The sequence below is a fragment of the Ambystoma mexicanum genome, chromosome 12 (assembly GCF_040938575.1).
Source record: "Ambystoma mexicanum isolate Mex_15411 chromosome 12, UKY_AmexF1_1, whole genome shotgun sequence".
In the NCBI taxonomy this organism is placed as follows: domain Eukaryota; kingdom Metazoa; phylum Chordata; class Amphibia; order Caudata; family Ambystomatidae; genus Ambystoma; species Ambystoma mexicanum.
Window position 1 is genome coordinate 401,433,539 of NC_090936.1, and position 27,324 is coordinate 401,460,862.

The following is a 27,324-nucleotide window of genomic DNA, read 5'->3' on the forward strand; positions in this document are numbered from 1 at the left end:
AAGATGTTTTCCTGAGAGGGCTTTTTCGAGCTAAGTGTCAGTTGCAGAGCACCAGCAGCTGAAATCCTTAATTCCCCCACAAATGAGTGCCCAGCAAGCACTCGCAGCCCGGCGTTCTTTGCACACTGTGTTCCCGGTGTGCCTGGGCCCTGGTGGGAGCGGATAACCTTGAATGATGCGAGGTTTCCGTGCTGCATGCATCACCCACGGACAGCTAGAATGAGAATTACTTGCGAATGGATTTTCTTCCTTATTAAGCCACAGGACCAGTGACTGCTCTCGCTTTGGAGCAGCGGCAGGTTTCCCAACTCCGGACGGCGCTCTCCAGGGGCAGCCAAGTTCAAGTAACTGCTTGACTTCTAGGCCTTCTGTGCAGTACACTGGGTCCGGCTCTAAACAAGTATTGCTGATTTTATTAAAGCAACGTCACTATGTGGATATTGTTAGAAGAAGGCACCAGTGGTCGAAGTTGTGGTGCTAGAGAGAACTGTGGCAGTGGCACTGGTGACTCGCCTGACCTGTTTTGGCGGGCAGTTCGACCTTTCCTCATCTTACATGTGCGTCCTGACGTGTCACGTCAAGACGCCGATCTGGCCCCCCACTCTATGTCACATGCCTCCACAACTTGAAATAAAACATTGAGAATTGTTCCTTTAGCTCACAGTTCGGTAGACCCCATTCACGACAAATCCTCTCAGCCTCGTAGATTGTTGCGGTCGTACCTGGATCCGTTCTCTCGGAAGGAGGCTGGGGGGGCCCACACTGGAGTGGTGGGGTATTCATCAACGTTGTGTCCTGAGCTGTCTGAACTCTGGGCCTGGCTCCTTGATTTACCTGGGCTCTCTTTGTTGCAGTTCTCCCCTTCTCCCTCTGGTACTTCTTGGGGCTCTCCCCCGCTGGGGGGCAGTGCTTGTGCAGGGGACGGAGCTTCTCTCCACAGTGTGTCTGGCACTTTCCGGAAATGTGATGTATTCCTTGTCACAGACTTGTGCCCCGGTTGTGCTGTTACCATTCCGTGGTCTTTGCTAGTGACCACCCTAAGGGTTGATTCATATGGAAAGGCCAGTTTGCCCTGGGGCATCCAATTCTTCACCAGCACTGTGTCTCCTGGGACAAGATGGCTTGGGACAGCTCACCTGGCTTGGCTCTCCTTCTGGTTTCAGGCTCGCCGATCGTGTTCGATCTGTTCCTGGTCTTTTTTGGGAGCTGTCCCGCTTGAGTGTACTGGGAGCCCTACTTGTATTGGAGTTCCAAACATGAGGGCCGAGGTGCTGACGTGGGCGGACAAGTGGGGTGTCTGTTTATACACCTGCAGGAATCTGTAGACTTCTGGTAGCCACAGGGCTTGCTGGTCCTTTGTGATGCAGATCACTTTGTTTAGGCATGCCATGAAACACTCTGCATCCCTGTTTGCTTGGGACCAATATAGGGTGATCTCATGATGTTCAATATTTAGGTCTTCTATGATTCCTGTCCCTTGAAGGGAGGTCCATTGTCGCTCTTGATTCAGCTGGGTACCCCGTGAACAGCAAAAAAGAATTCCAGGGTTGTGATGACGGAGGCTGTGTCCGTTGTCCGGACTGGCCCAACCTACGGATAACTGATGAACTCACACACAGCAACTAGCAGGTTGCCTCATTAGCTACCGAGCAGAAGTCCAGACTAATTGCGTCCCATCTCTGCTGGCTGCACGGGGGAATGGCTATTGGCTCCTTGGCGCTCTGTTGCTTGGCAGACTGCGCACACTCCTATCAGTGCCACCACTTTTGGTTGCATTTTGGGTATCCAAACCCGGGACTTGAGGAAGGCTTGAGTCTTGGTGATGCCTTGGTGGCCTTTGTGGGCTAGCTTCAATGCTCCTTCTCCCAGGAACAGGGGTAGAACAATCTGGTGGCCTTTTAGCAGGGGCGTAGGAGACACATAGCATCTGGGGGGGACAGGGGACATCTTGGGGACTTTGCTTTATTTATTTATTTATTTATTTATTTATTGTGTTTTAGTCAAAGAACTCGACTGTTCACAAAATTAGAATTAAAATAGCAGTACGTATTAAATTACAAATATCAAAGTATAAAACAAGAGTAAAGAAGAAAAGAAAACAGAAGAAAATTAAAGGATGCAGCAGCAAAGAACATGTCTTTGTATGTTGCATTTCTGGATTTTTCATCTGACTATGAGCTCATGGTAATAGAGATGAAATAACAATTACTTCCAGTGGGCCACAGCTAAGACGCCGGCTCGTTAAGCGGCAGATCACCTGTAAGTGGACTCCTGCCAAATAAAGGAGTTGAAGCCTTTTCTACCAACTGCAAGTTGCTACTTTTTTGTGTGGGGCAAGGAGACGTGTGTGTCTCTTGGAATGGAAAGATTGGGGTTTCAAAGAAAGAGGAAATCTTGTTTGTACCTCTGAGTAAGCCCTGTTATGGGAGTAGAGGGACCAGGTAGTGATGTTGCTGCTTTGACTGTCCTCCGGGAGGGGGTACAGCAAACGAGGAGGATGAGCGATCGCAAGCCCACCCCTTATAAGCACTCCTTAGGTCCTTAGCCGGATGTGTCGGACCCAGGGGATGCCTCGTAGGTGGGGTGTATATGGAGCCAGGTGGTAGCCAGAGGGCCGGGCCAGTCTCTCATGATGAGTCTGGTCCCTCTTATTCCATCTCTTGCTGGCTTCAGAGCCTGTGCAAAAAAGAAGGGGTACCTGTTTTAACGTCCCTAGTTCTACAGGTCAATGACAGAAATACCGAAGGATTTGAACTAGTAGACCAATACAAGGATGACGGAGTACACAAGTAGTTTGAGCTTGGTTTACAATTCCCAAGCTTGTTTTATTTTATTCAAGCAAATATGCTCTATCTAAAATCATATTAAACAGTTCTTATAACTCTATGGCCCATACTCTTTTTCATTCATTCACATTCATACTTTCCTCATCAGTCTCTCATTCCACACTTCATTCTTTGAAAAAATGGTCTGTATATAAAAAACAGTTAAACATCTGTTATTTCTCGATGTGATTGCAATTCATTGTAAAACATCCCCACCAATTTGGGGTATCACAAAAGTCTGTTCTGTTATTCCCACAGCTCTCACATCGACACGTGTTTCAGTTGCTCTCTGCAAGCATCACCATTAATACTCTCTCTGTACGGCAACCTTCTTCAGGACAAAACAACCCATTTTTCAGGCACATATATTGACATGGGCCACACCATCTATAAAAATACATAAAACACTGCATGAGTATTGTGTATCCCCGTCATTCCTTTTCAAGTTATTTGATTGCATATTGATATGATATGCTCTATAATTTATAGAACAACCACCAACTCACCTCCTATCCAGTGGGGTCAGGAGGGGCAGTTGGAATCTGGAGGATAATTGTCCTCTGATGTAAGGGGTTAAAGATTGTATCCATTACCTTATATTGTCCCCATTTCGCTTGATCGCAAAAGCCAACATTATTTTTGTAACTTTACAGATCATGATGGGTACCCATTGGTAGATGGGACCCGGGTTAAAAAGGGCTAAATCACTTACTCAAGGTAGCAACAGCCACAGGTTCCAATGTGAGAGCCTAGCCTTTCTTTGCCTTTGTTATTCTGAATGCAGAGCTGGACTCTGTTCCTTTCTCGTTTAACATTTGCTGCAAAGCCTGATCTATTTGATTCTCTCATATGTTACTAGGACGGCAGACCATGGGTCCTCTGCCCTGTTACATTATTCAAAGAGCCCCTCTGGCCTTTCTTTGCCTCTCCCTTGTCTCACTGCTAGCTTGCTTAATACATACCTCCTTGCTTGAACACTCAACATATTCTCCCTAACACGGCAAAGGCAGCTGCAGTCTGTCTTAACTTCTATTTGTTCTGTGTCTTGAATTGGCCTCTTATTTCCGCTTTTCTGTCTGCAGGGGAAAGGCATGTGCCAGTCACTGCCATGATGGTTCTACCTGGCCATAAGAGGGCAACAGCTAGCCAATATTGGAAGAACATGGGCATATTATGCCAGAGCTGGCAACTGCCGTCCTAATGCCTACACAAGAGACACCACTCTTGCCTTTGTTTCTAACAGTAATTCAGTGGATGAAGAAACGCGAGAGCACAGATATTGGTTATAAAGGAAGGGGATGATGTCACACTTGGTTAAGACATTTTGATCACGCCAGGAGCTAATTTCCAGCTGCAATTAAGCGATTACCTTTTAGACTTCTGGCTTTAAATAACATTAGTATCACCTGGAAAGCACAGAGGTTGCTCAACAGGGTCCCTGGAGCACGAGGGGTACCCTACTCGTGAGCATGGATGATTGGAGGGCATTCTTGCCCTGTTTTGGAGCCTGGCCCCTACAGCCATGATGGGGGAGGGACCTATTACTTTTGGTTGTACGTACCCTTTGAGGGTGGGCAGACATTGCCTCCTGCTTTAGCCCACTAACAGCTCTGCTTTGCAACTTTATCACACATACCTGTCAGGTGGCATCTAACTCAATGCTACTAATGTTATCAGCCTAAGAAGTCTGGATTCCTTTGCCACATCAACTAGGGTACAGGCTTGCCACCTCAGAATTACTCATGTCTGAGTCGGCATCTGTCACCCTGTGGGGAAGACACACACAGAAAGAGCAGGGCACAGTGCCCTTGTGGGTTTTTCACACTTCTTCCTCGGGGTGGGCACAATTCACTCCGCAGAGAAAGTGGCACATGCTGGGCAACATTCTTTGACTTTGACAATGTCACCCAAAGAGTGAAATTGGCCATTTGAAATACCTCTGTCAACTTATTATTGCGCAATCCTATTATTGCGCAATCCACACTGATGGGTTTCAGCACCTGCTTAACGCGAGATGGCAATTAAGGGCATTTGCCAACGCACTTAAGAAGCACAGGACACCCTCTTACCAGCGACATGCCATGCTCACTCATTTCTGATCACAAATTGGCATTTATCTGGGGTCATGTCAAATGTATTTATTTATTTATTACATGTGTAGCATAACGCAAAACCCGCAAGCATCAAGGCGCAAAGTAAACTGCATGGAGTGGACCACTTCCATTGGCACACATTTTTACTTTTCTGCCAGAAAATGGAAGATTTTAGCATAAAAGGCAGGTGAAATCACATTGCTTTTCCACTTTGGAAGAGTGTAAATACCTCACGCAATTAGCGATTGCTGGCAGAATTGACAATGGCTTCCTCTGGACTACACCCGCTTTTACCAGGTTTCATTTCCAAGCAGATCCCAGAGGAATCCCTATCCTTTGTTAAAAGGGACGTTATGGTTAAGTTGCGCTACTAAAAACCTATCAAATTCAGTAAAAAAACGTTGTTAAAGGGACGTTATGGTTCAAAGTAAAACCGAAAAACCCCTGAAATTCAGCAGTTATGGTAAGATAAGCAACCATAACTCGCGCCACCGTGCACTGCTAACACTAACAACCAGGACATCAAAGATGACATCACAAATGTCATTGATGACGATCACTGATGACATCACATGTGCATTTACTTTTCATGAAAACTCTGTAGGAGGGATTCTTATAATGTTGACCAAAAAGTGTCAAGGATCATTTGAATAAATATCATGAGCAAATTAGTGCATTAAGCAATGCATTGATATAAATAGCATTCTATTATGAAGTTCTATCCAGTATACTAAGCAACTCATGCAGAAACTTAGCCAGTGTGTGCAGTATACATGATGAAGGTGCAATATTCATAATCTTGCCATGTAGAATAATGAAATGATAACTGCTTTCTTATTAGAGTTTTGCGTACTGTGAAACATGTAATAAGTAGCTAATAAAATCCACTTAATACATAATTACATTATTACAGACAAAACACAAAGAGACAACACATACAAATTTGAGTATATAGAGGGACAGAGAAGTAAGCAAAAAAGCAGAAGTAGTACCAGAAAGAGTTCATTACCTAACTGATTATCTTTATGCAGAGAAATGATTGCTCTGTTTCAAAGCTGCTACTTACTGTATGTATGTGTATCAAATGATGTCAGTGAACCCTAAGGAAAGGAGTGTGAGTACAATGTATACAAATAAGAGCATATACAGGGAAGGTATAGTAATAAAAATAAAACTATGAGAAAGTGCTGATAACTCTAATGATTATCTTCATGCACAGAAAGGATTGCTTTCTTTCAAGCCTGTGTCTTCTGCTATATATATGTTTCATATGATATGACTTGACCCTAAGTCTACAAATACAGTACCTTTTCAATTTTTACTTCCTGACTGTTACTGAAGAAAACTATGTGACTTAGATATGTCAGTAGAGGAAAAAAAGGGAGAGCCAGCCATGTGATGTCATCAATGACATTTGTGATGTCATCTTTGATGTCCTGGTTGTTAGTGTTAGCAGTGCACCGTGGCGTGAGTTATGGTTGCTTATCTTATCATAACTGCCGAATTTCAGGGGTTTTTCGGTTTTACTTTAAACCATAACGTCCCTTTAACAAAGTTTTTTTTACTGAATTTGATAGGTTTTTAGTAGCGCAACTTAACCATAACGTCCCTTTAACAAAGTTTTTTTTACTGAATCTCATATGTTTTTAGTAGCACAACTTAACCATAATATCCCTGACTTTATATACATGTAACATAGAACATAGTGAACCCCTAGCTAGTGATTTCGATGTCCGTGGACTACCGCCATGTTCGCAGACATATCGAAAATCTGAGCGTGGTGAATGTAAATTTAAATAATGTGCCCCATTTCCCCTTTGAGGTTGGCTCTGAAAAGAGACGTTTTTTTGGGTTTATTTGCAGATGCTTGACAGACACCTGTTATTTTGTATTTTTTTATTTTATTTTTCTTACCTTACTCCTAAATTCTTCACATAACCTTCTCCAAAGCAACCCTTACATTTCCAAACAGAATGACATTTCCCATTAAAAAATAAGGAAATGCCATCTTCTTTAAAATAAACAGCATTACTGGAATCAATATTCTCATTGTTACAGAAGAACATACCAGCTCTAAGCATGAAGGCACACATGCCTCGGTTGATTACTCACCTAGCATTGTTTTGCTGAGGAAAAAAAACGGAACTATTGTCCCATATTGCCCTAGGTACTAATCCAGAAAAAATTACTTTGGCATTTGGAAGCATGTTCATTACTGCTTGAACCAAGTGTTCCAAATCTGCCAACAAAGTAGGGGCACTGACATAGCCCAAATGGAAAGCACCATAGTGCAAAACTACCACATGGGGACTGTTGATCCTGCCCATATCTTCACAAACTTGTACAATTCCCTGTACATTGCAATCAGGCACAGTGCTCCACACCACCTCCACTCCTTTAACATCAACATTCTTTGCAACATGCCTGCATTGAGCATACTGTTGTAAACCATGCACAAACATATCTCCAAGCACCAACACCCTGACTTTCTCCACTTCTGCCATCTTCACTACACACAGTCTCTTTGAACACAAATCCAAAACCTCAACATCTGATTGGCTGATCCCTACAGTCTTCTTTCCATGCTGGATTTGCTGGAAAACCCCGGATGTAGCACGCCCTGTCCGCAGACCGCATAACTCTTAGACAGCCCTTCTACCATTTCCACTTCATTCTCTGTGCCATTCCCTCATTGGATACAGCAAAGCAGGCACACAATACGGAGAACGTCCTCAGAACACCCCCATTTTGTTTATTTTCGAACATTTCAGGACACCGCGAGTGTTCTTAGAACACTTTCAGCTTGACAACGAACAATACAGACAACGTCTTCAGGACACCCCCTACGAACATTCCAGGACCCCACGAGTCTTCTTAGAACACTTTCAACTTGACACCAAATCCATTCTGTTTATTTACGAACATTTCAGAACAGCCGTGTTGTCAAATCAAACACAACAAAAGGGTCTAGCACATAAAAAAAACAGAACATTTAACCTATCTCATACTCCTCCACCCTCCCCAAACACTCTTACACACCAACACACTCCACTAAATATAATTTTTAATCCAAGTTTCACCACGCTGTCCGCGGTCGTCCGCGAATGCAAGATGGCGGGCGCCACAGAAAATATGACGCGCTTCACGCACCACGCCATCCAATCAGCGAACACGTCGCATGTCCGCGGACATCACGCAAGCCGCTCGGCCAACTGGGAAGTCCGTCTGCGGAGCGAACGGAGATATCACTAATTTTTTTGCCTTACATTTGGTCATTTAAAAAAAAAATTACTGGACGGATTTACATAAAATTTGCGAAAGCACGCTTTCGGGACCAAGCCTCCACCCCTGCTGCAAATTTGGTGTGAATCCGTCCAGCGGTTTGGGCTGTAGGCGTGCGCAAAGTTTTTTCCCATTATGTCTATGGGAAAAAACAAACGTTTTGGGACCCCCCCTATAACTTTGCCCCCCCTAGACCAAACCTCTCCAAACTTTGCAATAAAATTCAGAGTGGGCCATATACTTTTTGTGCACAGTTTGGTGAGGATTCGTCCAGAGGGAGCGAAGGAACAAGTTACTTACCTGTAACTGTTGTTCTCCAGCATGGGTCTGGCATGGATTCACATGCTCATGAATATTCCCCGTCGTCAGGCTGGGAATCCTCGGTAAAGAAAAAACCAGTATCAGTTTCGTTTCTGATCTGTCTTTCGTAGTAATAACCAATCACTGGTCTCTGCGTCATACTGACCACAGCCAATGACTGCCCTCTACCTAAGCACCGCCTCTGGCAGCCATCTTCAGATTTGGAAGCACGTGAAGTGGCAGTATGACCAAGTGAAGAGCCGCAGAGGGGTAGGCGGGAGGGTTCGCATGTGAATCCATGCCAGACCCATGCTGGAGAACAACAGTTACAGGTAAGTAACTTGTTCCTTCTCCAGCATGGGGTCTGGCATGGATTCACATGCTCATGAATAAAGAATACATAGCAGTACACACATGCACAACCACGGGAGGTGGCAAAGGCTCAACATTAAGCATTACATCAAACTCAACATTAAGCATCTTACCTCCTCACCAGGCTCACCTCAGGCGAACAGGTTGCGCAGCACTGCTTGGCCGACCCTGGACTCCTCCCTGGAATCCCGATCGACGCAGTAGAACTTTGTGAAGGTATGCGTCGACCTCCACGTAGCAGCCCTGCATATGTCCAGCAGGGGCACACCAGAAAGGAACGCTGTGGTAGCTGCGATCGCTCTGGTGGAATGGGCTCTCGGACGGCCAGGCAGCGGTCGGTTTGCCAACCGATGACAGTACATGATACAGCCGGAGAGCCATCTGGAAATGGAAGCCTTCGAGAGAGCCTTCCCCTGATTGACAGGTCCAAAGTTCACAAAGAGTTGTGACGTCTTCCGAAAACCCTTCGTGCGGTCCACGTAGAACTTCAGCGCTCTAGCTACATCCAGCGAGTGCAAAGTCCTCTCAGCCGGCGACGAAGGCGACGGGAAGAACACAGGTAACACCAAGGGTTCGTTGAGATGGAAGTCCGACGGTACCTTGGGCATGAAGGAGGGGTGCGTCCTGAGCACTACCCTCGTGTCGTGGAAAGTCAAGTACGGGGCCTTGCAGGAAAGGGCCTGGATCTCTCCCACTCGTCGTGCGGAGGTGATGGCCACAAGAAAAGCTGTTTTCCACGATAGAAACTTCAACGGGGCCGAGTGCAGAGGCTCGAACGGAGGTCCCATGAGCTTGGTCAGCACCACGTTGAGCTCCCACGCCGGGGCCGGAGCCTTCACCGGCGGGAACGATCTGAACAGTCCCTTCATGAACTCTTTCACCAGACGATGAGACCACAAGGACGTCCGCCCCGTGGTTCTGGTGTATCGGGAGATCGCAGCAAGATGAATCTTGATGGACGCGTGTGCCAGACCAGCTTTGGCCAGCGTCAGCAGGTACGGCAGTACTTGGGGGGCCGTAATCCGTAGAGGGTTAATCTTCTGTGCGTGGCACCAGACAGAGAACCTCTTCCATTTGTGTCCGTAGCATTTAAGAGTCGAGGACGCCCTGGCCTTTGCAAGAACCTCTCTGCAATCGGCCGGTATGTCGTATCCTCCAAACTCTAGCGCTGCAGGAGCCAGGCCTGCAAGTTCAGCGACTTCGGGTCGTGGTGGAGGATGGCGCCTCCTTCCCTGGAGAGTAGATCCGCGTCCGCCGGCAGCTTGATCGGCGGGGACGCTGACAAGTCCAGAAGGTCCGGGAACCATATCTGCCTCGGCCACGCAGGTGCGACGAGGATCATCCTGCACCGTGACCTCTTGAGCTGGTTGACGAGCCGGATTAGCAGAGGCAAGGGAGGGAACGCGTAGAGGAACAGGCCCTCCCAGGGGAACGAGAAAGCATCGCCCATGCTCCTCGTCTGGGGAAACCTGCTGGCGAACCTCCGGCACTTGGTGTTCGTCGCCGTCGCGAACAGGTCGATCTGGGGTGTGCCCCACCGTCGGAAGAGGCGATCCACCAGATCCTGCCGTAGTTCCCACTCGTGGCACGAGCGCAGCTCCCTGCTGAGTGAGTCGGCGATGGTGTTTTTTATCCCTGCCAGATGAAACGGCACCAGAAAAATCCCTTGGGCAACGGCCCAATGCCACAGGTCCTGCGCCTCCTTGGACAGCGCTGGGGACCTGGTTCCGCCCTGTTTCCTGATGTAAAACATGGTGGTGGTGTTGTCGGTGAAGATCCTCACCACCTTGCCCTTGAGGGACGGAAGGAAGGACCTGAGGGCCCAAAACACTGCACGGAGCTCCAGGACGTTGATATGCAGGGACTTCTCCGTCGGGAGCCAGAGTCCCCTTGCGTGCAGATTTTCGGTGTGCGCTCCCCACCCTTCCAGGGAGGCATCCGTGGTCACGGTCTCCTGGTGGGCTGGGGTCTGGAAGTCCATGCCCGCCGTCAAATGCGCGCGGGTGCCCCACCACCGTATCGCTCGTCGGAAACTCTCGTCGAGCTTGATCCTTTCCTCGAAGCTGCCCGTCGTCTGGATCCAGCGCGCATCCAGGAATTCTTGCAACGGGCGCATCCGGAGCCTGCACATGGGAATGAGGTAGATGCAGGAAGACATCATCCCGAGGAGGGACTTGATGGACCTCACTTTGGCCGCGTCGGCCACCAACATCCGTTGCACCTTGCCCAAGATGGTCCTGGTCCTCTCCTCCGACGGGGAGGCCAGAAGGGACACTGTGTCGAGCCTGGCTCCCAGAAACAGTGCGACTTGCGCGGGCACCAGGTGGGATTTGGCGTAGTTCACGGAGAATCCCAGGTCCGTGAGGAGTTGGACGGTCCTTGCCGTGTGGACCACGGCGAGCTCCCTCGTCTTGGCGCGGATGAGCCAGTCGTCCAGGTAGGGGTAGACGTGAATCCCCTCGCGGCGCAGCTGCGCCGCCACGAGGCACTTGGTGAATACCCTGGGTGCCGACCGTAGTCCGAAGGGAAGGGCTTTGAACTGGTAATGACGCCCTTGGACCACGAATCTGAGGAATTTGCGGTGCCCCTTTAGGATGGGAATGTGGAAGTAGGCATCCTCCAAATCCAACGACGATAGGAAGTCTCCTTCCTCCAGCTGACCCAGGACGTGCTGGAGGGTGACCATCCGGAACTTCTGCGCCTTGATGAACTTGTTCAGACGTCGCAGGTCCAGGATGGGGCGCCATCCTCCCGTCTTCTTCTTCACGAGGAAGTATCTCGAGTAGACTCCGGAGCCCCGAAGCCTCTTTGGGACGAGTTCGATGGCGCCCTTTCTGAGCATCGCCTTTACCTCCAGGAGAAGTTGAGGGACGTGAAGTTCTTTCCTGGCCACGGGGGGGACGCGCGGGCACCTTCTTTGAAACTCGAGCGCGTGGCCCCGGGCCAGGGCGTCCAGCACCCAACGGTCGGTGGAGATGGACTCCCACACGCTGACGAAGCCCGCCAGCCGGCCTCCCACCGGGGTGCTTCGGTGGGGGCCCGACCCCACGGCCGGTTCAATCCTGCTTGGGCGCGGCCTTGCCGCCTTGACCTCCTTGGCGACGACGGCGGGGTCCGCTAGACTTGCCTCGTCCTCTGTAGGCCTCTTGCGACGACGAGCGGGCCGCTTGACGGTAGGAAGCGAAACCGCCGCCGGAACCTTTGGAGGCGCCCTTGCCTCCGCCGCTCCGAAAGGGCGTCCGTCGTTGCAGGACTCCAAGGGCCCGGGCCGTCTCAGTATCCGCCTTGATGGCCTGAAGGGAATCGTCCACTGTCTTCCCAAACAGGTTGTTCCCGTCGAAGGGCATGTCCAGGACTCTGGTCTGGACGTCCTGCCGGAAATCCGTAGCTTTGAGCCATCCACGACGTCGAAGGCAAACGCCGTTGCCCAGCTGGCGGAACCCGGTGTCGGTGATGTCCGTCGCCACGGTGATGGCGTGGTCCGAGGCCACCTCACCTTCCTGCAGGATCTCAAGGGCCTCCGCCCTCTTGTCGTCCGGCAGAAAATCCAGCAGGGGAGCTATCTTGTACCAGAGCTCCCTGTCATAGCGGGCCACGATAGCCAAGGCGTTGGCCGCTTTAATCGTCGTCGCTGCCGACGAGATGACTCTACGTCCCATAGCATCCAATTTCTTTCCCTCGCCGTCCGGTGGGGAAGTCGATGTGGAGGCCGCACCCCCCCCGCTTTCTTCCTGGCTGCCGCGGAGACGACGGAGTCCGGGGTAGGCTGCGCCCGGAGGCACAGGGGGGCCGTGTCCGGGACCCGGTACTTTTTCTCGTACCGGTCTCTTCTAGCTGGCGTCGTGGAAGGGTTCTTGAGGAGGGAAAGGCCCTCATCCCAAATGTCGTCCAACAGAGGCACTGAGAGGACCGTCTTCCTCTTGGCCTCGCGCCGCTGATAAAGGAAGCCTTCCTTTTTCTTCTCCTCAGGGCAGAGTTGGAAAAGCTCGGAAGCCCTGGAGATCATGGAGTGGAAAGATCCGATCTCGTCGGGCGGAGAAGCCCTGGTGGGAGGCGACGACGGAAAATCCTCGTCGTATGCCTCGTCGTCCGTACCCGTCGCTGCCGTGTCAGTCCCCGTATCATCCCCTCGGGTGGACGGGGAGGAGGGCTGGAAGGGGCGCGACGGTTGAAAAGGAGGTGGTGGATGGATCCTTCTTTTCTTGGTAGGGGGAACACCAGAAGGTCCCGGTTCTGGATCCCCCGACGGGAGAGGTTCCTCCGTCGGTAACGGTAGCCTCGTCCTTATCTCGGAGCATAAGGACTGTATGGCCAACAAAATGGCCGCCGAGTTGTCTTGCGGCGCTGGCAGAGGGGAATCCGACGGGCGAGCAGGGGCCCCGTCGGTATCCTCGACGATGTCGTCGTCGTCACCTGCGTCGGGGTCCATTCCGACGGGCTGGCCTTCTTCCACGCCTAGGCCGTGGCTTAAGACCTCGATCAGCTCCTCTTCTGAGGTTGAGGCCGAATCTCCGACGACGCCCTGCCCCCCCTTCTTCTTCCCCACGGAGGGTTTCACGGGGGTCCTATCGATGGGCACAAAGGAAGACTCCCTCCGAGGAGGCAGGGAGATTCTGGGCCCTGAGGTCGCCACCACTGGTGCAGCCACCACAGGCTGAGCCAGGGCCGCCGCGACCGTTTCGATAGAGGGCTTGGTCGGATGGATCAAGGCCTTCACCACCTTAGGTGCGCTCACCGCCTTATCCTTGAGGGAGGGGGCACTGCCACGCTCCTCCTCTGCCTTAGAGCTCGACCGGGGCCTCTCCAGGAGCTTCGCCGGGTGCTCGGCCTTCCTCTTACCCGACCCAGAGCGTTGGCTCGTGGTTGATGGTGCCGGGGAGGGTGCGCCCTGCCTGGCGCCCGTAGAGCCCGACCGTTCGGCGCTCCCGGTGCCAGCGGACTCGCGGTGCTTGGCCTTATGTTGGGCCCCCGTCGCCGGGGCGCCCTCAAAGGTCTTAGAAGACCGCTCGGATTTCTTCTTCTTCTCGCCAGACGGGCTCTTACCCTCCCAGCCAGTTGGCGAGACGTTGATGGCAGTCCTTCATGGTCCGTTCCGACATGTTGCCGCAAAACGCACAGTCCTTCTCCACGTGCGTCTTGTCCTCATGAAGGCAGTAAAGGCAGAAAGAGTGTTCGTCCTCCTTGAAGACGTTCTGCAGCTGGCATCCAGGGCAAACCCTGAACAGCTTTCCGGGCGTCGAGCTTCCCTTCTCCTGGGCCATCTCCGAGACCGGGCCTGAGAAGCTTCTGGATTCCTCCGAAGTGTAGCTCGACGAAATCTTCACCCTTGAGGGGCACAGATGAATCCGACACGGGTCCCCGTTGATCGGATGTAGGATCGGTGGAGCTTGAGGCTCTTTGACCGAAAGAATCGAAGTTTTTTGTGAAAAAAGCGCGAAAAATAGCACTAACGCTCGAGAGCAATAGCACGAGGATCCCAACACATGAACGTGCGGTAAAAATCTGAAGATGGCTGCCAGAGGCGGTGCTTAGGTAGAGGGCAGTCATTGGCTGTGGTCAGTATGACGCAGAGACCAGTGATTGGTTATTACTACGAAAGACAGATCAGAAACGAAACTGATACTGGTTTTTTCTTTACCGAGGATTCCCAGCCTGACGACGGGGAATATTCATGAGCATGTGAATCCATGCCAGACCCCATGCTGGAGAAGTTATAAGCCACCCAAAAAATGCTCTTCCTATGGAAACACCAACTTAACCATAACTACATAGACGCTACCGCGTCCATTTAATATGTATATATATATATATATATTTGTTTTGCCCTTCCCTAGGGGCAGATGGGCACATTTCTGTGACCATCTGCCCCCGGGGGTGGGGGTCAAAACCTACTTCCCCAGCCTTGGGAGGGGTGGCACTGCCAATATTTGCAGTGGCCTCTCCCCCCCACCCCAAATGGATGAGGGCATCTCATGTGCCCCTTCCTAGGGGCAGAAATCTGCTACATAAGGTGCCCTCTATCCAGTTAGGGTGGGGGGGAGGGTGATCCCCCTTTCAAACACAAAAAATCCTGGTGGTCTAGTGGGCACCCCCCACCACCCCACCATCCCCCCCAAAACATCTTATAATATATATATATATATATATATATTTTTTTTTTTTTGCCCTTCTCTAGGGGCAGATGGGCACATTTGTGTGGCCATCTGCCCCCAGGGGGGGGGGGTCAAAACGTACTTCCCCAGCTTTGGGAGGGGTGGCTCTGCCAATATTTGCAGTGGCCTCTCCCTCCCACCCCAAATGGATGGAGGGCATCTCATGTACCCCTTCCTAGGGGCAGAAATCTGCCCCCAGGAAGGGCTACATAAGGTGCCCTCTATCCAGTTAGGGTGGGAGGGGAGAGGGCCACCCCCCTTGCAAAAATCCTGGGTGGCTAGTGGTCCCACCCGCACCCACCCCAGCCAAAACTATGTTTAAAAAAAAAAATCTTTTTTTTGTTTGCCCCCCTTCCCTGGGGGCAGATGATCACCCATCTGCCCCCAGGGTATTGCCCCCATGGTTTGGGGGCCAGGGGTGAGAGGGCAGCTTACATAGTAGGCAGACCCTCCCCCCATTTCAAAAACAGATCCCTGCACTACACACCAAACACATATTCTGGGGGGGATATATGACAATACATCCCCCCCACTTAAAATTGTGGGGGGGATTTGTCCCCCCAGTCCTCCCATGTCCTACGCCCATGCTTTTTAGTATGATCCCTTGCAGGGAGATAGAGAGTTTGTGGCTTACTCCGAGACGGTCCTGCAGTATTTGTTGGGCTGCTGCTGCTGTGTGATCCGCTGCTACTGCTAACAAGTTTCTCCGCCCTCCTGACAGGATGGACTCTTTTTCACACGTTGTAGACAGGGGTCTTGTTCCATTTCTTTGATGATCTCCTCTAACTTTATGCGCTTGGGGAGGGAGCACGCAACTATGTGGCAAACATGTTCGTCCATTCGGAGTGTGTCGTCATTTTCAGCCTGCATCGCTGGTTGGGCCTGCTGTGACAGGTAATCCACTAGATTGTCCCCTCCTACCCGATATGCTACTTCAATGTCAAATGGCTGGAGCTGGCGCATCCAGCACTCTAACCATGCCGGTGGGTGTGGGTCGGAGCCCTTGAAAATTGGCACGAGTGGCTTGTGGTCCATGTAGATCATCGCGTGATTCCCCAGGAGATACACTTAAAGGTACCTGAAGCCCCAGAGGATCGCCATCGCTTATCTCTCGATATGGGTGTAGTTATGTTCAGTCTTGGTTAGTGCCCGACTGGCGAATGCAAAAGGGTCTGTTTACCCTCGTGGTCGACCTTTGGCTTCGACGGCTGCAATGTTCGTTGTCGGCTGTTCAGTGTCAATTGGCAGGCGGCTGATTTCTGCTTCCAGTGTCAATAGGCAGCCACTTTCATGCCTGTTCTCTCCCTCTGGCGTCCCATTGTCAGGATGCAGTCCAAAGGGATGTTCCTTTCCACCAGGATGTCTTTTCAGAGCTTCTCAGACACAATGCCATGGATTACTTATTACCTTACAGAGAATTCCTCGTTAGGGAATTCACAGCCAACGGCCATTTCACAGACCCTCGAATGGAAGTCATTGATGGACTCCGATTGTCGTTGTCTCGCAAAACTAATTTGAAAATGTTCGTAAGCAGGGTTTAATTGAGACTTGAATTTTCCATTGAGGGCCGATCTGGCTGCCTGATAGTCATCCTACGGCCCTCTGTTTGGTAGTGTGTAAAAGAGTCACAGGGTGAGTGTGCCTAAGTTCAGCATGAACAGCGTGAGCTTCTCTTCCTCTACAGTGATTTTCTTGGACTTGAGATGCAATTCAAATTGTTGCAGCCAGAGTTCCCACCGGAGAGCTGCTCCCTCTGCATATGGGTGAAAGGGTTTCATAAACGCACCTTGGGTGGAGTCATGCCATTTGCTTCTCTCTCCCTGTGCTGCTTGTGAGCTGGGGGGCTTCCCCGAGTGTCTGGGGCTGCAGGGGCCAGCGGCCTGCTATCCTTCCGACATAGTGTTTAGGTGGCTGTCTTGCCTCCCTGTGCTTCTGCTTTGTCAGCTTGGTGCAGCTGCTGTGTCGTACCCTCTGTGGCCTCTCTGTCATGGGTGTCTTTGGGGGCTGGCACGTATTTGTATATATTGGCCAAAGCCCAGTCGGTCTGTGAAGAAAACCGCGTTGCAAAGTTCTGATTCTAGATCGACTTTGCCGCCATTTTAGGTCCATCCGCCATTTTGATTTCTATTCTAAAGTAACTCTGTGTTCTAAAATTGTGGACAGTGTTTCCCGCTTGTAACTGAGCCATCCTGAACCTTGTACATGAGTTAATGTATAAACTGTCCGTTGGCCGAATGTTTGGGTCGAGTAAAGAGAACTTGTCCCATGCCTTACTTGTAGACAGAGGATTGTCTGCGCCAACAAGCCCGATCCGCGGACATACATCGACCACAATGTAGAGCAAATACTGACCGTGGACACTAGCTGAACTGCATTGTATAGGACATGTGTTAAGGCTTATTGTTAAATCCGAGAACACACTGTTGCCATTGTAACTTGTTTGTATGTAAACTGTGGATGATCCATGAGCATATTGTCGGACAAGCCAGAAGTGAACTCGGCACGATTCTAGACCATGGATTATTAACCTGTAGAGGGGCTTGACATTATGATTGGAAATGTATAAAATGTACAACTGTTTAGACGTCCAGTACCTCTCACTTCTCACACCAAAAGGGCTGGTATTCGCTGTGATGTACTAAGCCCGTGTTTGGTGTATTTCCTTTTGGGGTACTCAGCCTCGATATTTCCTTTTGCTTTTACAATACCTATTTTTTTTTTAAACAAAACCCTTCAGGAACGGTTTCTTTTCGGATAAAAGTATAGGAACAGTAAAACATCTCAAAAAAAGGTAGAGGAGCACCGCTCCACTTCGACCATTCTACCACTGGAAGGCACCTTCTTCATTGTCATTGGTAACGCGTATAAATGTTGAAAGGTATTTATTTCCCAACAAGAAGACGGTCGTGGATTGCGGTAGGCTTTGGGGGTGGAAGAGAGGGGCTGGTTCACACAATGTGGAGTAGAGGTGGTCAGAACCAAAGGGACTTGGGAAATAGAAAAAATGTAATCAATGGGCCTTGTTACATGTTAGGCGGCCGCGGAATGAACGGTGCTGGTAAGGGACCGGCACTGTTCATTCCAGGTTGCCTCATTACGAGGTCTGCAGCGGGTCATGCTCAGGACGCCTGGCCATTGCCTATGGGGGCTGAAATGGGAATGGGGATGTACCGGGTGCCATACTCGTAATGAGGCCCAATGTCTTGCTTGGATATTCATTTGTATTGTATTTGCACAGCTGAAAGTTGGATTTCGGAAACTAAATCTCTCCTACGGGTGAGACAAAAAATGCCAGAAGGTAGTATTCATGAAGAGTTTGGCTTGACTAATTTCATTAAGAACAGAAGGGTGTGAAACAGCCTAGCCTGGGTTGAGAGTTGGTGTAAATAGATAGTGACTCTGTATTTGAATTTTATTTAGATTTATATAGCGTCTAACGCCTACACACTGTATAACATGCATATGGTACAATCAAAAGGAACATGTTACACTTTGTGTCCATTACGAGGAGTAAAGAAAGTGTGCTTTTCATTGAATGCAAAAAAGTGAAAGAAGCAATAAATCAAATAGAAGAAGGAAGAGAATTCCATAATTTAGGTGCCAATAGAGAAAAAGAACGAAGATTTGACTGGGCACAGGGGGCGTGAGGACTAGACGCAACAAAAATTGTGTTTCTGACCATAAAGACATAGCCGGATGGTACCAGCCAGGAAAGATGACAATTAAGGAGGGGCCATAGCGTATAACGATTTAAAAACAAGACAGAGAAAATGAAATTTGAGAAAAGAGTCCAAATATAAATAATAGATTTCTGAGAAGAAAGAGAGCAAATGAGGCTAATAGAAGAATTGAAAATAGAACGAAATGGAACAAGATGAGAGGCAGGTAGCCCAATAAGAAGAGAGAAACAATAATTCAAACGAGAAAAGATAAAAGATAAAAATGGAAACAGGAATTATATTGGCATTAAAAGTAAGGAGAGGACAGGCTTTACGAATGTTAAGTAAGTTAAAGCGAGAGGTTCTTGAAACCGCTGAGATATGAAAGGAAAACAATAAAGAGGGATCGAAGTTGACACTAAGATTATGAGATGAAGCGGAAATGGGGATGGAGGGAAGAAGATAGAACATTGAGGAATAGGAGGGTGAATGCGAGAAGAGGGGAAAAAAAAGATCTCCGGTATCGCAGCATTTAAATATAGGAAATTAGCCATCACCCAAGATTCAATAGCATAAATACAGGCTGAGCGCTTCCAATGCAGAGACTCGGCAAATGTTGAAAATTAAAGATTTGAGAATCTTTGGTGTAAAAGTAGTAAGAGAAATGAAAAGAAAAAATCATGTCAGACAGAGGAATAGTAGAGAGTAAAAAGAAGAGGACAGAGATCAGAGCCCTGAGGAACAACAAAGCGAAGGGGTTTAGGGGCAGAAGAGTGAGAAGAAACCAGTTTGGAGCAGATCATCCAGTAATACCCAGAGAAGAGAGCCTAGAGGTAAGAATTGTGTGATCCACTGTGGCAAAAGCCACAGATAGATCAAGTAGAATAAGCAGAGACAACTGTTTATTATAATGGGCAGATAAGAGAAAATCAGTAACAGAAAGCAAGGCTGTTTCTGTAGAATGAAAGGGGTGGAAACCAGACTGGAGAGGAGGGAGAAGGGAATGCAAGTTCAAAAAAGAAGAAACCTGTACAAAGAATACTCTCTCGAGAATCTTGGAGATGAAAGGAAGAAGAGAGACCAAGCCGAGGTTTTGTAGAACTGAAGGAATAAGTGAAGGTTTCTTTAAGATTGGTATAACGGTTGAATTTTATAAAGCCAGAGGAAAATTGAAGATAAAAAAGTGTTGGAGAGAATAGTAAGGTAAGGAACAAGAAGGGGAAAGATTTGTGGGATGATAGAAGGAAGGAAGGAAGGAGAATCGAGGGGGGTGAAGTGGGGTGAGCTTGGGTGACAAATGTTGATTTATCAGTGTATGTGGGCAGAGTAAAATAGGAAATAGAGTGAGAAAGAGGATCAACCCTGGTAGGGGATCTTGCAGGGCCAGAGACAGGATTCACGAAGGGTGCACACTTCAGAGGTAAAAAAGAATCAAAATCTAAAGAGGAAAAAAGAGAGGATTCAGATGGGTCAGGAGCAGGAGGGGTAAGGAGGTAAGTAAACTCTTGAGAGTCGACATGGATGGGTTGCATGCCTTACAAGTAACTCCAATTAGTATTGCTGTTTCGTTTGAAGAAGTAGACTGTCATAGATTGAATGAACATATAATAAAAATTATAGGTCATGAGGAGATTGCATTTTATGCCAACGTCGCTCAATGCAGTGAAGTCTGCTCTATAACGCATCCGTGTACCATGACCAGTGGACCAACGGAGATCAGGCAACTAATGATGGGCTCGAAGATTTTGCCTTGGGGCGCAGGGTCACATTTTGGTGCACAGGACTGGCGGGTGGGCCCCAGTGGGTTATTCACAATTTAGTCAGAGACAAAGTTTGGTCCGGCTCTCAATGGAGCCAGATGAGGCTTCTCAGGACTGGTGTACTGGGGCCTCTAATCCAGAGGCTTGGGAGGAGCAAGCCAGCAGTGTTTGGGACCTTTGGCACACATGAAATTAGAGTGAAGATCAATATTTCTTTTTAAAGGACTCATACGAGCATTTTGTGAACATGAGGCAAAGGGTGTGGGAGGCAAGGACAGATCACCCTTCGTTTGTTAGCACCCTGACTTGCATGTTGTTATATGTACAGGCTTTAATAAAATTCCTGAACATCTGCAAGTGATTGCATTCTGTGGAATGGCTGCAGTAGGCAGTGAGAAGCTGGAGAAACACTGTCTTGATTTAATTCACTGAACATTATCAATAATGTCTCTTTGGACTGATCTGTTTTTAACATAACCATAACTCAATTGATCAAGTACAAACATTTGTTCAGGGTTTCCAATGAGGCCAAATCTTATGACATCTTATGACATCTTCAGGAACAATGTAATGATATTTTAAGTAGGGCGGACGATAAATGTCCCTAATTAAACAAATAGGACCAGGTCCAATATCCCCAGGTGGGACGCTATTGATACTAAGAATTTTAAATTCTGCTGCCACCATCTCCAATCACAAAAGTGGAGGCCATGGTTGGTTCTTTGCAAGAGAAGTGCTGTTAAGAACCTCCTAGCTACAAATATAGCTGTTTTGGGGATAATGGAGACATTTATGGATCTTAATGTATGTATATCATTGTAGGTATAGACTATGGCACAGACCTATCTCCAAGAAGCACATTTATAGAGAACATTATATATTAGCAGGAGCATATCAAAGGGGAGGTGCTGTACATAAGATTGCAGAGTGATGGGTGATGTTAAGACCAGATTACAGAAACCAGGGTGTGATGACAACATACATGGGACAGTATTAACTCACTGTGTGCTGTTGTTTTACCATACTTACATTATACACATTTAAAATGTGTGGTACAGGGAGATAAAGTGATTTGCCCAGGATCACATGATTTGCGGTTTTGGGTGGCAGTCAGGATTACTGTCCACATCTTCAGGTTTCAAGGTTAGCAACCAAGCCACAAAATCATATCTCCTTGCTACAACAGGTACTGATTTCGATCATGCTGAAGAACTGTTTAAGTACATGTAGGGCTTATCCTAAGTGTGGTCTCATGCTGTTAGATCCAAAGGAAAGTTTTGAGACAATTTAAACTATGTTTCATAAACAGAACATTAGAAAACCCAGGGTAGAATAACATGACAGCTTTTAGTCAGGACGACGCCTGATGAAGACACCTTACCCAAAACACAAATAGATTCCCAGAGAAGGATTGGGGAGCAGAGCACAGACCAAGGGCCTAGCTCGCTCAGTGAAGTTGAATGAAGCTGCAGATATCTTACCTGTCCTGGGACTTTACAAGTCCAAACAAAAGTGAGTGTCATATATGCTCTGTACAATCAGAGATGTGTCTCAAGACCTAGTCAAGGAGTCACTGAAAGTCCTTTAGGGGAATCATTTACCAGCTAGACCACTGAATGGGACTGGGCTGTAAGGGAAGAAATTGGGAAAGTTATAGGAAATGCAATAACATAGCATTGTACGCCCAAAATGCACCTTGTCCTTTGACACTAGCCAAATAAATTGATCCCCAAGCTTTTAAAGGTGTATTTGAGACTGGAACTATGAACTTGTGAACAACATATTAACGGTTTTGCAGGAGGTTATTCGTTATGTTGACCTGTGGAAGCTGTAGTACATACAAAGCAATATCCCACGCGAAGCTATATCTTTAAAGTGAAGTCTGTAAAATGAAGTGGGAAGGGGATTGTCTGTTTTAATTCCCCAGAAAATGACATTGTTTTTCTAATTAACACTCTGCAGAAAAGAAGGGACTCTGGATCAAGTGGCCTTCTATTGCCAAGTAGGATTGTGGGTTACTTCCTATCCCTTCAGAGAATTATATTGTTATGCTTGCATGACATTTGAAATTAAACTAAATGTTGTGCTCTACAAAAATGAAAGTTTCTAGTCTAAACCCTATCCTGTAGAGAAAGTAGTGCAACATTACAATCTGTATTTTACATATGTGCCCAAACTGGGAAGAACCATACATTCCCTAGAGAGGATTGTTTTGGGAAGAAGAAAGTTATATGTGAATCCAACATATGCGATGAAGACATTCTGTGATGCAATTACTTGTCAATGGCATTGAAGAAAATCCATTGAAATACCTACTTTACATTTTTCTTGGATGCCAACACTTGTCATTGATGTTAGACAAAATAAAGCGCAATCATTTGTCTGTTGCTGATTAAATGAAGAGAATATATGCGGGACCCAACAACAGCGACTAATTGAATTTCCATTGCATGTCGTTCTCTATAATGAATTTACTAGATCTGACTAATATGAATGGGTGTTAGTGGCATTGACAATTAGTGAGGAAAAAACAGGCAGGTGGTTTTCCCTTCTGTAGATAAACTGCCTTTGATTCTACAATATTGTTGGTGACCTCCCCAGGAAAAGGTTAAGGGGGGCCACATTTTGTTTTGATTTACTATTTTGAATAAAACAGATGCTGAGGCAGTCATGGGACATTAGACATGCACTACAAGAACAAGGTAATATCAATGGTTTTTTTGTGACAATGACCTACGCCACTGGAAACAGTGAATTTGCACAGAAAACACAGCATCACACTCCTTTGCTTTGAGAAGCATGCACACCTAGCGAACCAAAATGTAATTGATTACCTGTTCTGCTAACAGAGAAGCAAGGCTTGAATAAGCATCCGCAAATTGTTGCCCAAATTTGATAGACTCCCTCAGCAGGGCCACAGCTTCCTCCTTTTTCCCTTGGGACCTGCAGCACATCGAAGAAAATGTATATCGTCAAAATATGCTTAAGTCAGGTATGGTTCAATAACACAAACAAGTATCGGGGCATAGGTTTTATTTTTAAACACATACCCCTGGAAATGCAACAAATTTCTTGTAGTTTGAAATGTATTCATCTTTCTTGTTGAAACATTCTACATATCCCCACACCTTCCAATTCCTCACACGAGTTCCACACTCCCTTGAGAATTTTTAGAGTTTAAAAGAAAGGTGCAGTACTCAAAAGGGTTCTTTGTATAAGACAAGATCCACATGTTGTATCTGGGACTACTGCTAAATTGAGTAACAGTAACATTTGTTATTTTCATCACTATAACATAGAAAAATCAAAGTAGGAAGGGATATATAAAAACAGGCTATTACAATAATAAGATTATAATAGTGTTGTTATTATTATCATTATTATTGGTATTATTAAAAAGCTCTGCCAAATCTAGACAAACACATATGCACAGCATATTGAAGGGAATAAGATGTCCCAGCATTAGAATCAAGGCATCTCTTGCACAGTTCTTATGAGGTTCACAATGGCAAAATTGACAGTAGAAAAACATCAATTTTATTTTCTCTGTAGGTATGCTGCTGATGCTTTAGTAAGACTGGGTTAACCCAGCCTGGCTGATTTTGGAGTAGGAGCCAAACATCGTGGTCTGGTTTCGGTGGTCTCTCAATAGTTTGCACAATTTGCTGACAGACCAAAACTGGCTTTTACTCACAAGGGTAACTGGGCAGGGGGGGGGGGGACAAATTAGAACAGCCAAACATAATGGAGAGTATAAGAGGGCCAATCTGAGCCCCCAACTCGATGACCGTGCCTGTGCATCTTTGGGCCAAAAAGTACCCGGCACCGGTCCAGCTAATATCATTAACATTGTGGTTAGTCTGTAACAAACGCTAATCGTAGGAACCTATACGTTTCTGTACATAGACAATGGGCCTCATTATAAGTTTGTCGGTCCGGAAACAACGGTACCTGTAAGCTTGCTGGTACTGTTGTTTCTGGACCGGCAAACTACGAGTTCTGCGAACGGGTGCCTTTCAGCTCGCCAGGTCTGACCAGGCAGGCCGAACGGCACCCGCGCGCAGAACTTGACGGATGCACCAGCACCATTCATGAATGGTGCTGGTGCATCCGGCCTCACCATTCCCATTGAGTCTAATCGGACTGAAATGGGAATGGGGAGTCATATTTTACGGCGCCCGGGAATGGCAATTACTGGGTCTGCTGGGGCTCTAATGCCCCGGTAATTGCCCATTCCCGGGCACTGGAAAATTCATGACTCCTACCGCCAGGTTCATAATGACCCCCAATGCCATGAACATGACATACATTCTGCACCACCCTTGAAAGGCTTAAGAAGTACAAAAAACAGTATCCCTTTGTGGTTTCCTATTTTAATCAAAATTGATAAATGTGTTACCCTGTAGTCTGTCCCCACTGCTCCCCTCTGGAAAGCTAGGCATTGGTCCCTCGACCACCAGGAAGCTGGAAGTGATCCATGTGTGCATCCGGGGGGAGCAGAAGGGAGGCTACAGACCCCCTGGCAAGGCATGGCCCATCCGTGACCCGTACACTCTGGAATCACCAGCAGCTAGGCGCAAGGTTCTTTGACTCTTTGCTCATTTCCTATGAATTGCAAACTACTTAGTGTTGCCGAGGTCGCGGCACAAAGAAAGGACGCACACACGGAGGTGTAACGGAAACCTCTTTATTCTTTTCTTCCCTTGCAGTAACTGGCGCCCTACGCGCCTTACCCACAAAACCCCACTTCCCCGCTCCCACGTCACGCTAGCGCTCCGCCTCCCCAACGGAGGGGGCCAAGTGCCCTTAGCTCGTGGAGTGCTGGGTAACACTACCCCCGAACATTATATCCTAATATCAACTTAACATTCCTCAACAAGTCTTATCGGTTTCTTGATCACTCGTCGGGGCCTCTCATCTTGAGCTGTCGCCTCTAGGACAAATGGATTGTTCACTCCCTGTCTCGTCCCTCCCGGATCCCCGACCGGAGGGGTCCACAGGTCATCTCTCTGCATGCGAGGTTCTGGGGAGACAGACCTCCTCGGCTCTTCCGAGCCTTCTCTCTTGATATAGTGTCTAAATTGTTGACAGTTCCTGTTGACGGCTCTATTTTGATCTTCAGCCGTCACCATAGTACCTTTTACTGCGACTACCCTCATGGGACTTGGGGCAAATCGTGGATCTGTCTTCCTGGTTATTGGTTGTTGCACAAGGACGTCGTCTCCTACCTGGAAATTGTTTTGTTTCAGCGTGGCGCCTCGCATCAGTGTCACGTCTCGCCTTCTCCTTTGCTTCAGCATCACGTTGGAGAGTGTCAGTGTCAAGCGGTTCTTCACTTGACGGGTTGCGTGGGATGCGGGTTCGCACCTCGTAGCGAAACTTTAGTTCAGCAGGAGTCTTGTTCGTAACTTCATGCGGGGTATTCCTGTAAGCTCTCAGGAGGCGGCACAGTGCTTGATGCGGGTGGACTGCCTCCACCTTGGCTCTTTTGATCGCTTTCTTGATGGAGGCCATGAAGCGTTCCGCCATCCCATTCGCTTGCGGGTGTCGAGGGGTTATCTTCATGTGCTTGAAACCCAAATGCATCGCTAGTTCTCCAAACTCGTGCCCGCAGAATGGTGGTCCATTGTCAGACTTGATGGTTTTGGGAACCCCCCACTCGCTGAATACTTCCTCTAGCACCTCTGCCACCTGGGGGAACGCTGTGGTGGAGACCGATTTGACTATGGGGAACCTTGAATGTTCATCTATTAGCAGCAAAAGGTAGTCACCAGTTTCGGTCGGTCCGTAGAAGTCCACGGCCACTCGTTCCCAGGGGCGATCTGGTATCTGTGTGTGTTGCAGCGGGGGTGGACGTTCCATTGAGGCGGTGCACTGGCACGCATGGCAGTTTTTCACCCATTCATCGACCGCCACATCTAGGAAGGGAAACCAGACGTAGCATCTCAACTGTTTCTTGGTGTTCTCCGCCCCTCGGTGACCTTCGTGGGCCGTGCGGACCACCTCGTTCCGTAGTGTGGCGGGGATAACAATCCTGCAGCCTCGTAGAAGAATGTTGTTGTCCTTCACAGCTAGTTCACCCTGCACTCTGGCCAGTCTTGCAATTTCCTGTTTGTTGACGCCCGGGTGGGCTAGCATTGCCCTGTGGTGATCCTTCCATTTGCTGGTTAGAGTCAAGCTGATTGCAAGGGCTGTCGTCGGGTCGGCGGCAGATGCGGCGGCCACCCTTTCAAGGGACAGCGCTGGTGGTAGCGATCGATCTGCTATATATTGCACATAGGCCACATCTCCTTTCCGCGTCAGCGGGGGCCCCACAGGGTGTCGTGACAGATAATCGGCTGGGTTCAGCTCACCTCCGGGGCGATGGATGATGTTGTAGTTGTACTCTTGAAGCCGGATGCCCCACCGCTCAATCCTTGGTGGCATCTTGGTGTGCGGGTTCCCGAACAGGGATAGGAGTGCCTGATGGTCGGTAATCAGCGTGAACTTCTTCCCGATGAGGAAATTGTGGAAATGTTCACATGCCCATACTGCGGCTAAACTCTCCTTCTCGGCTTGCGAATAAGCCAGCTCCGGCGTGGATAGCGCTCTGCTCGCATAAGCGACCACATGTCTCGGGTTGATGTCCGCCCCACTGGTTTGAGCTAGTATGGCCCCAAGGCCGACTGGGCTGGCGTCCACCACCACCTCGGTGTGCCACGCGGGGTTAAAGTAGGCCAGTCGGTGAGCTTCCGTGAGGGCCTGCTTGATGTCAGTGAATGCCTGCTGGCATGCGGGAGTCCACTCGAACACCGCCTCCTTCTGCAGGAGCCTCCTCAACGGGTCGGTGAGGGAGGCAAAGTGGGGAATGTATCTCGCACAGTACCCGGCCATGCCAAGGA

The 27,324-nt window shown here is 48.4% G+C and overlaps 1 protein-coding gene across 1 annotated transcript in view; it reads right to left on the minus strand.

Annotated features, from left to right (window-relative positions):
* TMTC1 (transmembrane O-mannosyltransferase targeting cadherins 1) overlaps positions 1-27,324 on the minus strand; it is a 1,779,343-nt gene that overhangs the window by 178,271 nt on the left and 1,573,748 nt on the right. Inside the window, exon 13 of the mRNA XM_069628531.1 lies at positions 23,278-23,386. Within this exon, the coding sequence (XP_069484632.1) occupies positions 23,278-23,386 (109 nt within the window). The remainder of the gene's footprint in view (positions 1-23,277; positions 23,387-27,324) is intronic.